General features: G+C 40.2%; 1 protein-coding gene across 1 annotated transcript in view; it reads left to right on the plus strand.

The window, feature by feature from the left end:
- The window catches only part of grik4 (glutamate receptor, ionotropic, kainate 4), a 308564-nt gene that overhangs the window by 149544 nt on the left and 142815 nt on the right, over nucleotides 1-16205 (plus strand). The window contains exon 4 of the mRNA XM_041814181.1: nucleotides 714-811. Coding sequence (XP_041670115.1) covers nucleotides 714-811 — 98 coding nt within the window. The remainder of the gene's footprint in view (nucleotides 1-713; nucleotides 812-16205) is intronic.

Consider the following 16205-nt stretch of genomic DNA (forward strand, 5'->3'; position numbering starts at 1 on the left):
GGGATTATAAACTTCAAGAAATGACATCCTTTTTTTCCAGCTTGGGAGATTAGAGCCTATGGTCTGTGTACATTGGAGAGGAGTGAAAAAAAAATCCCATTTATTATATTATTTCAGCCCAAAGTTATTTTTCATTACCTGAGGTACAATCCGAGGCAATGTGGAGTGTAAAAAGCAAGATGGAATTTTTTTGTGTATGTCAATTTTGTGTGATGTTAGAGCATTCATGTGCAAATTTTCAAATACCAGATTTTATGTTTTCAGCCTTCAGGTATCACTTCCTGCTGCTATTTCAGTCCCCCTGCCTTCCTCACTGTTTGTCAGTCTGTTTATAGGTCTACTTTTTATCCCAATTTTACATCCATCTGTAACCATATGTAGAGCTCTACCATGTGAACATCCCCAAACCTATCTTGTTGTCATGGGCAAAATCTGTAGGATTTGTCTGGATGTGAATCATGTGTGGAATTTTAAAAACGGAGCAATGCATTTGGCCTTACACATGCTGAAAATACACAAGTAGTTTCAGGTGCTCCAGAGGTGGTGCAAATGTTGGCTCAGAGCACTATGTGTTTACAGGTTGAGATAGTCAGCATGTGCAACCATTAAAATCTGACTGAAGAGGGGCTTTTTAATGCATTGACTGTACTTTCCTTTCTTGGGTATCATTGACTGACTTGCTGTCTCCTGTTCCCTCTCTCTCACTTTCCCAGTGTGTCAAATCATGTCCAAAGGGGTGGTTGCAGTCCTTGGTCCCTCAGCCAGTCCGGCCTCCAACTCAATCATCAGCAATATCTGTGGAGAGAAGGAGGTGAGTTTGTGCGCCCAACTGGCAGGTCACCTGCAAACCCATGTGAGGCTGGAGTTGGGAACAATGATGCTCATTAGCTGCTGTGTGGTTTTGGGAGGAAACTAGAGGGGATGAAATCCAACTTGTTAGTGAAAATGATGAAATACTGCAACAGTGTCATAACTTTCCATTCCAGTCAAACTGAAGTCAAGGCACCACTGGGCATTTTATCCCCATTCCTCTCATTAGCTTGAAGTAGTCTGGCACACTGAGGCTTTGGTAGTGACTGTACTGTTGATTATTTTAAGAGAAGATACAACCAAAAAAGTGGGGTTTTTTGTTCTTATTGGAAGACACAGATCTACAGCTACTAACTCCTGCTGTTAACTTTTGACAAAACCTGACATGTTTTTTTGTCACCGTTCAATCAGCAAAATATGTTCCCTCCATTTAGTTTCAGAGCACAACAGCATGCTGGCAGATCCCAGCAGGATTCAAATTGGCTTGTCTGAACTCTGACATAGTGAGTTTTGCTGCCTGATGTTAAGACACAAAGCTTCTATGAATTAAACAAATACATAAACGCGATCTAAACTGATTAGAAATAGGGGAAAAAAATGCATATTAGCAGAGCTTTATCAGAGATGGTGTTTTGCGTGCTTGCTGCATATTTGTTGAAAGTTGGTTTCTTTTAGTTCACCATTCTTCCAGTTTTTACTTGTGATTTTTGAATTGATCCCAATCTTGCTATGTAATTGGATGGTGTGGACAGAGAAACCATGGTTTTTATGACATTAAGGGCACATTCACACCAGAGCTTCATGGTTCGCTTTAAACGAACTCGGGTCCGTTTTCTGGTTCGTTTGGACTATCAGGTGTGAGAATGACCTAATTTGATCGGTGAGCCTATTTAAAGACGTCCTATTGCCATCACACTGTACATAATGTCCTGTTGTACAGTACACCCTTAGTTTCTCATGAGACATTATTCCATTATTATGGCAGACAGACTGGGACTCCCTACTGTTCAAACTCTCTGTTGACGCTGACTTGCAGGTCTTTCTGCTTTAAGATGCCAACTGTGATAATACCACTGTATGAAGACTAAAGAGCCCATGAAGCACAGAACTGTAGTTTTGGGCTGACAAATGTGACATATTATAGCCCTTTTTCACCTTTTAACACCTTTTAACAAGCGGGGGCTCACTTTGAGTGTTTTTCTCTCTCTCTCTCCCACTGCACATCAGGCCGGTGTTTGTATGATACATATGATCAAGATAATAGGTATACAGCGTTGACCAAACATAATCTTATCAGGGCATCACGCATTAGTAAATAAACCCCAAAAGATATCTAGTTATGGAGATCAGTGTCTCAGTCATTAAGTGTGCAGTGGTCACTCGCTCTGCATCTCTCTCTCTCCAAAGAGACTCTTCAGATCTCTCCTGTAAATGCATCCTTCTGTCAAACGTCAGCCTCTGCCATTGTTTAATTTGTGAATGCATGAAGAAACTCCGTGAAGTTCCCGCGCTAGTTCTCATCGTGAATTAATAAACATCAAACTTCCTTGCGCAGATCAGCTATTTTAAATCAACTTGTGGGTGAAATCAAATAATGACGAGGCACGTTTGAACGTGATTTAATTAAAAAGGGCTAATGATGATAACACTAAAACAGAAACACAGTTAGGGAGAGAAAAAAAGCAAACAGGTGAGAAACAGGTGAGCTGCTGTGTGTGTAGCCTATGAAGAAAGGAGGGGTGGGGGGGAGCAAAAAGGGTTTATGTTAGTTTAATTTTTATGGAAAAGACAAATAAAACAGATATATTAATTAAGCTGTGATTAAAATAATCAACCTTTGGTGATGACATTTTTTTAAATAATAGACACATAAAATTAAAAATATTATCTCTATTATTGCAACAAGGGATATAATCATTAAAAGGAAAGATCATTTTTGTGATTTTTTAAGATAAAGGTTAGTTTGGCAACCCTCCTGTGCCAGCCCATCAAGGCCAAGTTGTTTTGAGTTCCAGACTTGGACTTTTTTGCGATTATTATTAGGGGTTATTTCTCGTCAAGATTTCTGAGATTTCTCGTCAAGGAAAAAATTCATCTTGCGAGATCAATATTGCGCAGACACTTGGAGCAGCAGCTCTCCTGACAGAAAACAATTCCAAACTGGAAATTATAAAAGATTACAAAGATGCCCTGGACTCTTTAAAGCTGACATATTTTACCCTTTTAAGACAAGTTCATATTGTTCTCAGAGGTCCCCAAAATGGCCTGTGAAGTTTATTGCTGAAAAAACACTTCAGTATAGGATTTTTACATATCTAAAAACCCCTCTGTTTCAGCCCTTCTCAGAATGCGCCGTTTCTTTGTCTGTGGCTTTAAATGGTAATCAGCTGTCTGACTCTGCCCCTGACCACTCCCCTCTGAGGAAATGGATGCAGCACTCTTGGTATTACAGACACCTGTTTTTCCAAAGTTTAGACTGGGATTCAAACCATCAATCCCCTAGACTGTAGTCAGCAGGGTAACCCACTGAGCTACCCAACATCACAGATAATACCTGAGAGGATCAGTAGAGAAGGGCGAAACTTTCCTCTGAGTGGGGGAGGGCCAACCAAACCTGGGGACGGGTGCTAAGGGCTCCTGGTGAGGTCACAAGATGTAAAAACTGAGAATGGCTTGTTTCAGCACACATTTTCTGAAAGATGGAGAAAGAGAAGGGGAGAGGGATTGGATTTTTCTGGTACTTGAGGGGATTGTGGACAGGCCAGGGACACATATTTGTGTTAGAAAAGCCTGAGAAAGTGATTTTTGCATAATATGTCCCCTTTAAAACTGTTGGTTTGACAGCTAATGAAGAAACGGAGCTGATCCGTGATCACCACTCCAACCCCCACCCCCTCCTTTGTGTGCGCTACTTGGGGCTGCATGTGATCCGCCAATGCATGATACATTCATCATAACAGTCCAAAATAATAAAATGCTGCTGCTGGAAACTTGTGGAGTCTCCATGAGGAGAATACGGTGTTTATTTAATTCATGTATGCGCACAGACTCGCTCATAGTCCCGCTGCCTTTGACTTTGTAACTTTGGTTAAGTCGCTGCCTCATCATGTCTCCTTCTCGTCTCACCATCTGTCAGTCACACATCCATCAGCTGTTGGCTGTGTGAATCATCAATCAGAAGCTTTACATGTGTAACACGACAGGTTATTGTATACTGCAGCGGTAAACCTGGAAAAACAAACTCCGTTTTGAGCGCCATAGAGTCCATTGTTAGCTCCGAAAACCGAAGTTATAGCCCCAGTTAAACACGCCCTGTTTGTTGTCTCACAGCAGACAGAGCAGAAACACACACTCGCTCACCAACACACACACACATTAACACACACGCTCGCCTGTGCATCGTGTCAAACATTGTCAAAGTCATATAAGAAAAAAGGACAACAAAACAATGAAATAATCTATTTCTGTAAATTACAGCCATCATCTTATTGACAGAAATATTTCTTTGAGTGATTTAAATATGGATGAGAAATACGGCGCACTCACACTAGGCTATCCATACCATGCCGTATTCTAACCGTGCTGAAGCCCATTTGACCCCCTCCCCTGTCCCCCCTTTGGCCCGCACTGACACTGCTCAATGCATCCAGGCCTGTGCACGGATACGTCACGCTCCGACGTCATCACACAAAGCATCCACCGCTGATGAATTTGTACGTGTATGAGCTCGTATAAGCTCCTACAGTCATTCCTCTGCGAGTCCGTATACTATGTGAACCCCCCTTGCATTCCTTTATGTGTCATGAACTGTACTATTTCTATGCATAATTCTGGATGCCTGCTGCACCAACCAAGCTCTCATGTCACAGGACAGCCTGTGTCCAGAGCAGGATTAAAATGTTTAGTTAAAAGGTTTTTATTCCACCATGACGAGAACAATTTTAACCATCTGATGAGAGCTAGAGGTGAAAACACCTAAGGATTAATAAACAATGTTCTGTTCAAACGTCAGCGGTCAAGACCATAATTTCACTTCTTGGTGACATGATATAGAATTAGAGGTAAGTCAATTCAGTGGATGATAGTATGACATTATAATTTTATAATCAGAGAGGTTAAATCAGCCGTGAGATTAACCCCGGCACACACTTGTCCGCGTATTTGGCACTCTCCTTTATGCATGGAGGATGAAAGGTGTGTGTTATCCTGTGAGCTGCTGTTTGTGACTCAGTCAAGGGAAGAAGCTTTATTTCACAAACTGCAAAACCTCTCACAGTCATTAAAGCCTGACTTTGCCAGAAACTGGCTAGAAATGTGGACTGGACTGGGATCCTGCTGTCTCTAGCGTGGGGCTGTGTGTGCTCTCTGTGCTCTCAAGTGGCTTCCTCTTGTTGTTACTTCACGCTACGTCACATTCCCACACTTGTGCTGCTTCATTTGCATCCATGCCATGCCTACGCCCACCTCGTCCTTCCATGCTGGGACCGCGAAGCGTGCCGCACCAAAACACAGAACGATTACACTCACACTGGCCAAACGTACCGGACTTTAGGCTGAAACGGGCCGAGGCACAGTACAGATGGCCTAGTATGAGTGCGCCCATAGTTTAACCTTACTATTGTAAACAGACTGAAAACAGAAACAGAAATAAACAGAAATAGAATGTTTAAAGTACTTTCAAAATCCTCCAAATGCTTTTATTATTATTGTAGCTATAGCAATGAGTCATAGTGTAGTAAAATAAAGACGTGGTAGACTATTAAATTGAAAGGTTTGATTTGAAGAGCATTGAAATGTGCAGTTTGAGTCAGAGTTAGACAAGATAAATTGTGTGCAAGCATTAATAGCCTATTCAGTATAAAAGGAGTTAGTTAAAACATTTCTAAATAGACCTGAATGCTTTGCAGTAATGACTTTCAGCAGCATAAAGGACATATTATCCACCCATGTATTTTTTTCAAAATAAAAGAAGTAAAAATCTTGTCTTATCTCGTGGGCCTAAATCTCATCTCGTCTCGTCTTGTGAGATAAGCGTCTCGTCACACCCCTATTTATTATACTAGCGCTGTGTGCATAAAGCTTGACTCAGTTGTTAAATACAGCATTACCGTTTTTTCCCTGCACCTACTCTCACTTTCCTCATTAATCCATTTTTTAGTGGTATGCAAGGTTTGTTTTTAATCTAACAATAGCTATGTGATTCTTATAGTTTTTGGTTCACGGTACAACTCTAGGCTATGCTTTCTTTTAATCCTGGCTTATCAGAGCCATTAATTGTTTCCAGAATTAAGCTTTGAACTGATGGCGACACTTCAATTTAAAACTTAGTTTGAAATTGGGCCAAATATACAGTATAGAAGCTTTGTAGCATAAGACAGTTTTCTCATTTTACAAATAAAGAGAGAAGTGAAAGCAGCCACTCTGCAGTTTCTAAATATTACAACAGGATAAAAGTCATGCACTGGAGATGACACTGAAGTAAAATTAAGTGACTCAAGACCCAGCATTAACCCACCATGAGTATTGTGCTTGGCAATATTGAACAAAATAGCAAAGTGGATCCAAACTCATGTTGAACAGCAATCTTGCCTGAGCTGTGTTTGGAATAAGTGAGAACAGAGGAAGATGCAGAGAGAGACAAATAGAGACAAGCAGAGAAACAACAACAATAACAACAGTTAAGATAGATTTATATGCCAGAGATAGACAAATGTTTAAGTATGTTTGGTATTAGCAGGAAGTTATATATGTTAGCGGGCTTAATATTCCAGCTAGCAACTGCTGGCACTGATACTCAGAGTTACATCATTTGAAATAAATCTGCTTTTTGAGTGAGTGAATGAGTCAGGCAGGTCCACAGCAGCAGGCTGTACACTGAAACAATCCAGAGGAACATAAGAGACAAGGGAGCTCAGTGTGCCAGCTCGCCCAAAAGTCTAAACCTATAACAGCATAACTAGGGGCTAGTTTGTGCCTGACCCAACCCTGACTAGATGCTCAAAATGGAAATTTTAAAGCCTTAAAAGCAAAGAGGGTGTCTGCCCGCCAGACCCTGATTGATTTAGTAGTACTAAAAATCTAGATTTTGAGTTTAAAAATTTGCAAAGCAACTGCCCTCTACAGATTGAAATCATGAACTGAATTGTTCTGTAAAAACAGAACACTGCCTAACTGTTTACCGAGCTCGTAGCAACCCACAGCCATATTTCCGTTGGACCACTCAGCAACCTTGCTGTGACACTAGAGGATTGTGGAGTATGCAGTGCTGTTGCCTGAGATCATGAATTAACTGTGTGTCTCTTAAAACAAGGTTGATATATACTTGCCTGTTTCTTCTGCATCATACATCTTTATTCTCCCATCGAAACTGTCTGCCGTTGTTGATCTTATGCGAGTTAGGGTGAGATCAGCCAGTAGAGAGAAGTTGCTCTGACACTTCTGGGATCATGGGTTATGTAGTGCTGTTGACCACTGTAAAATAAACCAAATACACCTTGTTTTCTCCAGAATTACATACACCTCTTTTAAATTATTTATGATAACTCAAAGAAAATAGTTCATTTTAAGCATACATTATTTTTTAGGAAAATGAAATTTCAGTTTCCTTCCTACTATTGATGGTACGTCTGGCTTGATTTGTGTTCGGAGACCATTTCTAATATGCAGGTTGGAGCTAAAAATAACTAAATTAACCAGTTTGGGGTGATGATGAAATAATTTTTCATTGGTACTGAAATGTTGTTTTGCTGTTATGTTATCTGTACTAATTTTGCATTTAAGTTTAATACAACTCTATTTTTGAATCGGTTATTGTGAAATTTTCACTTCAAAGCAGTAGGAAAGAGCAATAGCTGCCAGACAAGTCTGAGCAGGTTTTACTCCAGACGTTCCTCACCTTTGCTGGTTCTGTGGAATGTGTTTGACATCGTTGAATGGTTTGAAGGGTTTTTTTCTCACAGATGATTCAATGGGGATGCACAGTTTAATGTTCTGTGACATGTTTCTCACCTCACAGTGACATCAAGAGCAATTTGATTTTAGAGTGTTAACGGTAGCCACAGAGGGTCTCTTACTGCCTCGTCACCAACAGTTAAATAAAGACTATAGAAAAGGAAAAGAAAGAAGGACGCAGTGAATGAAGTAGAGGGAGGGAAAATATTGTGTGTATTGTTTTGCAATGTTAAAATCTACACTCAAATCCAGCCAGTCCATGTTTCTCACATTTGTGTAATACAGAGTTAGGCATGTTGCCCCCAAAATGTTAAATAAAATGTCATTAATCATTGTTTCTGGTTCCTTTCTAGTTAAGGATGATGCAAAATATTCAGCCACCTGAAGAAGATTTTAGGGATTTTGATGTTAAAACCAACACAAATGTATTTTTGGACACACAGCGCTCATGACCAGGACAGCAGATAAAACCCCCCACAGAAAATTATTTTCAGATACTTTGATCCTCTTATCTCATGCTGTTACATATAATGCACTCATAAGTATTTTAGGTAGTAAGGTAGTTAATGGAATAGTTAAGCTAATAAGCCTGCTGCTGGTTTTCATTTTAGTCATCACATAAAAGATTATCGCATCTAAGCGCTGCATAGCTGGAAAAGCCAGCAGTCAGAACCCTTTGGTTCCTGAGGATCAGGATTAGCTCTGGGTGTGTGAGGACTGGTGTGTAAGAAAAGGTCACATTGCTCTGTGATTGCTGTGAAACAGCTGCCCAGCTATTAGCTTTTGTCAATATAAGCTTATTTAAATGGGAGTTTAAAATAAACATTGGGAGCTAATACATAACATAACCAACAATAACTGTTTAATGAAGATGTGTTGATCCTGAAAAACATAATTGACAAAAACAGATATAACAAAACACAACATAATAGACACAAAGCTTTCAGATAATATAAGGTTTTATTAAAAATGCTTACAGACCTTTAATTTTAAAGTATTGACAACTCAAATTCTTATGAGATTGAGTGCAATGACAACTGACAGCTGGTGTTATTATTCCCATGTGAATTATACTAAAGTAACTCAGATATTGCAAGTACATTAAAAGTTCCCCACAGTGGGAAATTTAACAGCAAGAAACACTTCCCTGCTGAGTTAGATGCTTGAAGCACAACTTTACCACTGGGATGATAGACTTGTCATAAAACTAGTTGGTCCATACAGAAGAAAGGGGATGACAATATTTTGCATAGATGCTACGTAGCCTGAGAGATAAAGCACTCTGGGCTTGTTGCCTTCCAAGGCCACTCCTAGGCCAGGCCATTTCCTATTGGATAGAGTTGTTGAGTGCTTTAGCTGGATGGGTAAATGTAAAAAGAAGGTTTCCTTGTGCTCAACTGTCTGACCAAAAAGTGCAGAGACAACATATGTTTGTTAAAACTGGAAGCCTTAGCTTTTTGTAATCCAAATATAAATTATGCAAAATTTACAACCCTTCTCATTCTATAACTTTTCTTGAATACAGTAAACAGCACAAAAAGTAAGTAAATTTGTTTTTGGTAGATTGTGTCTTTGTTGCAACAATGCTTCTCTGCAATTAATCTTATACTGTTAGAAAGTCTGTTTGTTTCCCTATTAAATGATGCCACATTTGTAAGGAACATGCATTTGTGGTTTGAGCAGTAGAGCTGAGTATGTGGGTTGCACCCATTAAAAATTTGCCTGATTGGCAACTGATTGTCAGCATCTGTGAGCATGGGCCCTGCTACAGTGTTAAGTAGTAGTCTGTTAAAAGAATCGGAATGTGACATTCCACTGATCTGAAGAGGGCTTGTGTGACAGGGAAACTTGAAGCTGGTGTTCCACAAAACCAAGATGCAGCATTATTTGGAGTGAGCCCTAGTACCATCTCCAAACTGAAGGCCAAGTTCCATATAATGGGGGATTTCAGGCCACTAACTGGTTGTCCAAAGAAGATGACACACTGGAACTCAGGAACCATAGGCTGTCTTCCACAGATTTGCAGTCAATGATATGGCCATTGGATCTCTGCCCAGACAATCTGAAATAGACTGCACACAGCCAATCTCCGGTCTCACAGGACTGCCAGGAGACCTGCTATGACTGCTCTTCACTGTCAGTCCTGGTAGCACTGGTGTTGGCAACACGTCCACTGGAACCTGAACATGAGGCGGAACGTTATGTTCAGTGATGAGTCCAGATTCTACCTACAGCAGCTGGCTAATAGGGTTGAAAGTTTGAGAAGATGCAGAGAACACTATGCTGATTGCTGATGGTTACATATTTTGGTGGAGGCAGTATGATGGTGTGGAGCGGCATCTCCCTCACTGAAAAAATGGGGCTTGTCATCATTTCGGTCGGTCTCAATGTAGAGAGATATCGTCATTAAAGGGGACATATTATGCAAAAATCACTTTTTCAGGCTTTTCTAATAAAAATATGTGCCCCTGGCCTGTCCACAATCCCCTCAACTACCAGCTCAGTGGGTTACCCTGCTGACTGTGGTCTGAGAGATTGGTGGTTCAAATCCCAGTCAGGTCCTAAACTTTAAATAAAAATGTCTGCAACATTGTAACATAGGGAGAGTCACATCCATTTCCTGAAAGGGGTAAGGTCAGGGGTAGAGTCAGACAGCTCCATTAACATTTAAATCCACAGACACAGGAACAGCTCGTTCTAAGAAGGGCTGAAACAGAGGGCTTTTTAGACATGCAAAAATCCTATACTAGACTGTTTTTCCAGCAACAAACTTCACAGGCTTGTTTTGGAGACCTCTGAGACCAATATAAACCCTTATTAAAAGGGTAAAATATGTCCCCTTCAATAGATTCTGCAATCAGTGGCAATCATATATCTCCCCAGTCTGGGACTGAACTCTATCCTCCAACATTACAACACTTGCCCCCACAGACTGGTGTTTATCAAAGACTACCTCCAGAATTTGGGAGTGGAGAGGATGGAATGGCCTGCCAGCAGTCATGACCTAAACTTCACTGAGAACTTGTGGGATCAGCTTGGGCATTCTGTTTGTGATGTGATATGCTTCCTGCAACTGTTGCCCAGTCTGGTGCAGATTCAAGATTGACACAGACAGACAGAGCTTATCATGGCTAAAAACGATTACTACACTGTTATACCATTTCTGTTTATTTCTGTGTCGATTGCAATCAACTGATTCTAAAGTAAGTTTGTTCTTCTCTCAAACTTATGTAACCCAATGTCAAATGTGAAAACATCACCTGACGATAATGTGACCTAAAGTTTTTGGATGAGGTTAATGGTAGAAAGACTGCAAACCTTACCTCTAATCATTTCAATGTTTCCTCTGTAATATTATTATATTATTTTTATTTATTTGATTTTTAACTTTTTTTTGCAATGTTTCTTTCAGGGTCAATGCACAATATACCCAAAAATAAAGTCGCACTTGAATGTTTTGGATCATCAAACAAATTTTAATATCTCACAAAAACAACCAAGTAAATAGAAAATGCAGGTTACAAAAAAGATTTTATTTATTAAGGGGGGGGAAATCGAAACCTTTCTGGCCCTGTGTGAAAAAGTAATTGCCCCCTGAACCTAATAACTGGTTGTGCCACCATTAGCAGCAATAACTGAAATCAAGCATTTGTGATAACTTTCACATCTCTGTGGAGAAATTTTGGCCCACTCTTCTTCACAGAATTGTTTTAACTCAGTCATATTGGGTTTTCAAGCATGAACTGCCTGTTTAAGGTCACACCAAGGTGGCGCTGCTCAGCGGCTGACATGCTCGAGAGCTCGCTTGTGTTTGTTTGTCTGTTTTGTTTGATTTTAATGTGTTTTATTTGGTTTTAATGTGTTTTTTAATGGGGCATCCGCATGATAACTGAGGGTGTTTGCCATCATCTGCAAATCACTACCATTGCTGCTTATTTTATGGAGTATTTTAAACTTTTCTACGAGCGGAGTGTCATGCATTACCTACGGGAAAGAGGTGCTTCCACACCTGGCACAGTGAGCACCCTGTTTGCCCTGGACGCCTGGAATGTCTGCGGACAGCCGGTCGCTCCCCTATGTAAGGAGTCGAGGGGTACAGGGAGAAATCCAATGCCGCATTCGGGCAAGAGGAACGAGACCCCCACTTCCAACAATGATCTTATCCAATGTAAGGTCTTTGAGAAATAAGATAGATGAACTTCATGCCTCCGTACATTATCTATTTGAGTATAGAGACAGCTGTCTCCTCTGCTTTTTTGAGACGTGGCTAAATGACAGTTGATGTCAACAGTCTTGCTCTACCAGGATTTGGGACCCCAGTATGCCTGGATAGAGATCAACAAGCCACGGGAAAGACGATCGGAGGGGGCGTGTGCCACAAATGTGGTGCAAAAGCTACATCATGAGGAGCACAACAAGCACTTGGGATATTGAGCTTTTATCACTATCCCTCAGACCAACATATCTACCACAGGAATTTGGACATATTTTTGTGACTTTGGTCTACATCCCACCAGATGCAAATTATAGAGCAGCCACAGAGACTATTTATCAGCATGTCCAGAATCTGGAGGCCATCTCCCTGGTGCACCAAAATTCATATTGGGCAACTTTAATGGCTGCACATTGACATCAGTGCTGCCACATTACCAGCAATATGTTAAATGCTTTACATGAGGATCAAAGACCATTGATCTTTGTTATGGCAATATAAAAACTGCTTACAAGGCGATCAGGAAGCCACCAATAGGCACGTCGGACCATGACACTGTTTTTACTCCCCTCTTACAAACAAAAACTAAAAACTGAGAAACCCAATCAGTTAAAGTGTGGGATGAAAACAGTGAGCTTGCCTTACAGGGATGCTTTGATTGTACAAACTGGGAGGTGTTTGAAAGCACAGGCATTAATGAACACACAGATGTGATAACATCTTATATTAATTTTTGTGTAGACAGTGTCATACCCAGCAAACAAACAAAAACATTTTCCAACACCAAGCCCTGGGTAACAAATGAAATAAAACAGCTTTTAATAAGGAAGGAACATGCTTTTAAAGTAAATGATAGGCGTGCTGGAAAAATAATTCAGAGAGATATACAGATAAAAATTAACAACACAAAAAGGGACTATAAAGCTGAAGTTGAGCAGCTACTCACAGAAAAAAAAGGTAGGGAGGCCTGGCGTGGTATTAAAACAATGGTTGGCCTGAACTCTCAACAGGTCAGCTCTGCATATACAGCAGATTATGCAAATGAATTAAATAATTTTTATGCTCACTTTGAGACCAGTGACTCTCAGTTGGAGGCTAGAGCCGACTGGAGAGTAGGTGGCAGCCCTATTACGGCAACAGCTGAAGAAGTGCAAAATGCCTTCTCTAAGATAAATGCAAGGAAATCAATTGGCCCTGATAGACTGGATGGTACCACACTTAAGAATTGCTGTGTACAATTAGGACCTGTGTTCACAAAAATTTTCCAGGCTTCATTAAATTTACAATTAATACCATCATCATGGAAAGTAGCAAAAATTAAACCAGTACCAAAAAAGGCAAGTCCCAAGGAATTAAACAATTTTAGACCTATGCTTAAACATCAGTCGTTATGAAGTGCTTTGAACGTGTTGTTTTATCTCACCTTAAATGTGAAACTAACTGTCACATGGATCCTTTTCAATTTGCATACAGAGCAAAGAGAGGCGTTGAGGACGCAACAGTTACGCTTCTTAACCAAATTTATAAACATCTTGAAACTCAGTCATCATGCAAGTTCTTTTTGCTGATTTCTCTTCTGCCTTTAACATCAGCAATCAGAGCAGATCTCCTGGCTGTAAAGCTGTGTGGTATGGGAGTCAATCACACCCTCGTCAGGTGGATATTTAATTTCCTAACAAACAGGCAACGGTTTGTAAAAACGAATGGACAACAGTCAACTTTAATTGGCACTAGCACTGGGGTGCCACAGGGTTGTGTCCTTTCACCTCTTTTGTTCACACTTTACACCAGTGACTGCATAGGTGATCAGGATAGTTGCACATTAATTGAGTTTACTGATGATGTTGCTCTGATTGGACTTTTAAATGATAAAAAATACTGAGAGCAGCTACAGAGCTGAGATAAATCACCTCTACAACTGTGTATTGATAACTCATCGATTTTAAACACAAAGCAGACTAAAGAAATGATAATTGATTCTAGAAAAACCGATCAATCATTTAACCCTGTGGTCATTAATCTGTGCATGAATACAAGTATCTGGGTACTGTAATTGACAACAAACTGACATGGAATGCTAACACTAATTCAAGATTTGCAAAAGCTCAACAGCATCTGTATTTTTTAAGGAAACTGAGGTGCTTTAATGTGGACTGCACTAAGCTGAAACTGTTTTATAAAAGCTTTATTGAAAGTGTCTTAATTTTTGTATCCAGTGCTGGGGAGGAGCATTGTCCCTACAAAACAAAACAAAAACAAACTGGACAAGATAGTCAAAATAGGCTCAAAGATAACAGGAGAACAGATGTGTGGAATCACTTCTTTGACAGAGCGACACACACTGACTCTGGCCAACAAGATCACAGCAGACTGTAAACTCAGGATGCAGGTACAGGATGCCCAGAATGAGGACTAAAAGAGGCATCACATCCTTTGTACCATACAGCATTCAGCTGTTGAATAAACTCTGAGTGCACAACATGAACTTGGCACTCTGCACTCACAGCATCTAAATTGGGTTTAAGTCTGGACTTTGACTTGGCCACTCCAAAACCTTCATTTTGTTTTTTGAGCCATTCAGAGATGGACTTGCTGGTACGTTTCAGGTTGTTGTCCTGCTGCATAACCCAAGAGCACTTGAGCTGGTAGACAGCAGAATTCCTTATCCCATCAGTCACAGGAAGTCAAGTTTTACATTTTTACTTAAAACTGTAAAAAGAAAATACAAAAGAAAGAAAAACCTCTCCAGCAGAGAAGAGAACCCCTTCACATTTGAACGCACTAGATGCCAAAACTGATGACAGTCGGCCTGGCAGGTCACATGTTGGCATGGATTAAGGAATCTTTTACATTCAAACACCTCTCCACATAAATTTTTTACTTAACAGTTTATCACTGTAGTCTGAGAAGAGATCATTTTGAGGAAGAAAAGATGTAAGATGCACCACTAGCCTGGTTTGTTCTGCTTGGTATTCAAACATGCTATGAGTAGCAAACAAACCACTTGTGACACATGGTTGATATAGCATGGTTGTTTGTACAAATCCCTTTTTTCCACCATAGCTTATGGAAGTATGGTGTGTGCATGTGTGTTTAGTGTGTGTGTTAGACTTATTTCTTATTTCTCTGACCACCCAATCTGGCCCTACGAGCCTTTGGCCACAGATGCTGACACCAGCAGCTGGTTTCCTGGGACACTGGCAGCAATATTGCAGCTGACAGCCCTCACTAGCTGATCAGCGCATCATCTATCAGTCCCCATCAATCACTCCTTGGGTTATCCTGCTGCCATAATGGCAGCTTCCACCAGGAAACAGGGAAGGAAGTGGGATTTAGCCAATCTGGGTTTCCTGTTTATGATGACTAATAAAAATAAATAAAAATAAAAAAAAAAACCTACTGCAGGAGAACAGTTGACTGTGTGCATCATGTTTGGATTTTTTCCATCATATTCAGCGTCACAGCCAAACCCTGGGGTCAGGATTTGGAGGAAGGGCAAATTTTTATCAGTTAATCTGAAATATAAACTGGGGCTTTGGATGAGAAACACCTGCATACTGCTGTGCCGTTTTCATCATGCTTGGTTTCTTTCTAATGTCAATGATTAAAAAAAACTTTTAAAAAATTAGTGAATTAGAAATGACAGAAAAGATCAGAACTTTCAAGCATCTATTACCATTTCCACAAGTCTTTAAACAGGATAAAGCAGTGTCATCGCCCAGTGACCTCTAAAGATGATGCCAAATGACAGCTTAAAACCAACCTAGAGTCAGAAAAAGATAACAAAAGCTCCACCTTTAGCCTCCTGCCAAACTACTACAGTACACCCACCAGCTACTCCACCCTTATGATGCAAATGGCTGCGTAACCCTGAGCTTTTATTTAATCAAATCACATCAGATTGCTTTGCATAATAAAAAAGGATGTTATTAAATCAATTTAGCCCTAAGTTACCACTAGACAATAGAGACATGTCTTGCAAAGACCAAAGCCATTGAACCAGGCTGTAAATTTGTTTATTTCTGCTATAAAAAGGAACATTTTTAAATGTGAACTAATGGGGATTCTTGGCTTTGCTGCCAGCCTTGAGTGGACTGTTGAAGAGCTACAATTTTTGCTCTTCTGGATTGTCTTCATTTCCAGAGCCTGAATTTGCTACCTGGTCTCCCTTTACTATCCTCATTTTTACATATTTATTGAAAAATAAAAACTTCAGACTGAGGCTATTTTG

The sequence above is a fragment of the Cheilinus undulatus genome, linkage group 2, assembly GCF_018320785.1.
Source record: "Cheilinus undulatus linkage group 2, ASM1832078v1, whole genome shotgun sequence".
In the NCBI taxonomy this organism is placed as follows: Eukaryota; Metazoa; Chordata; class Actinopteri; order Labriformes; family Labridae; genus Cheilinus; species Cheilinus undulatus.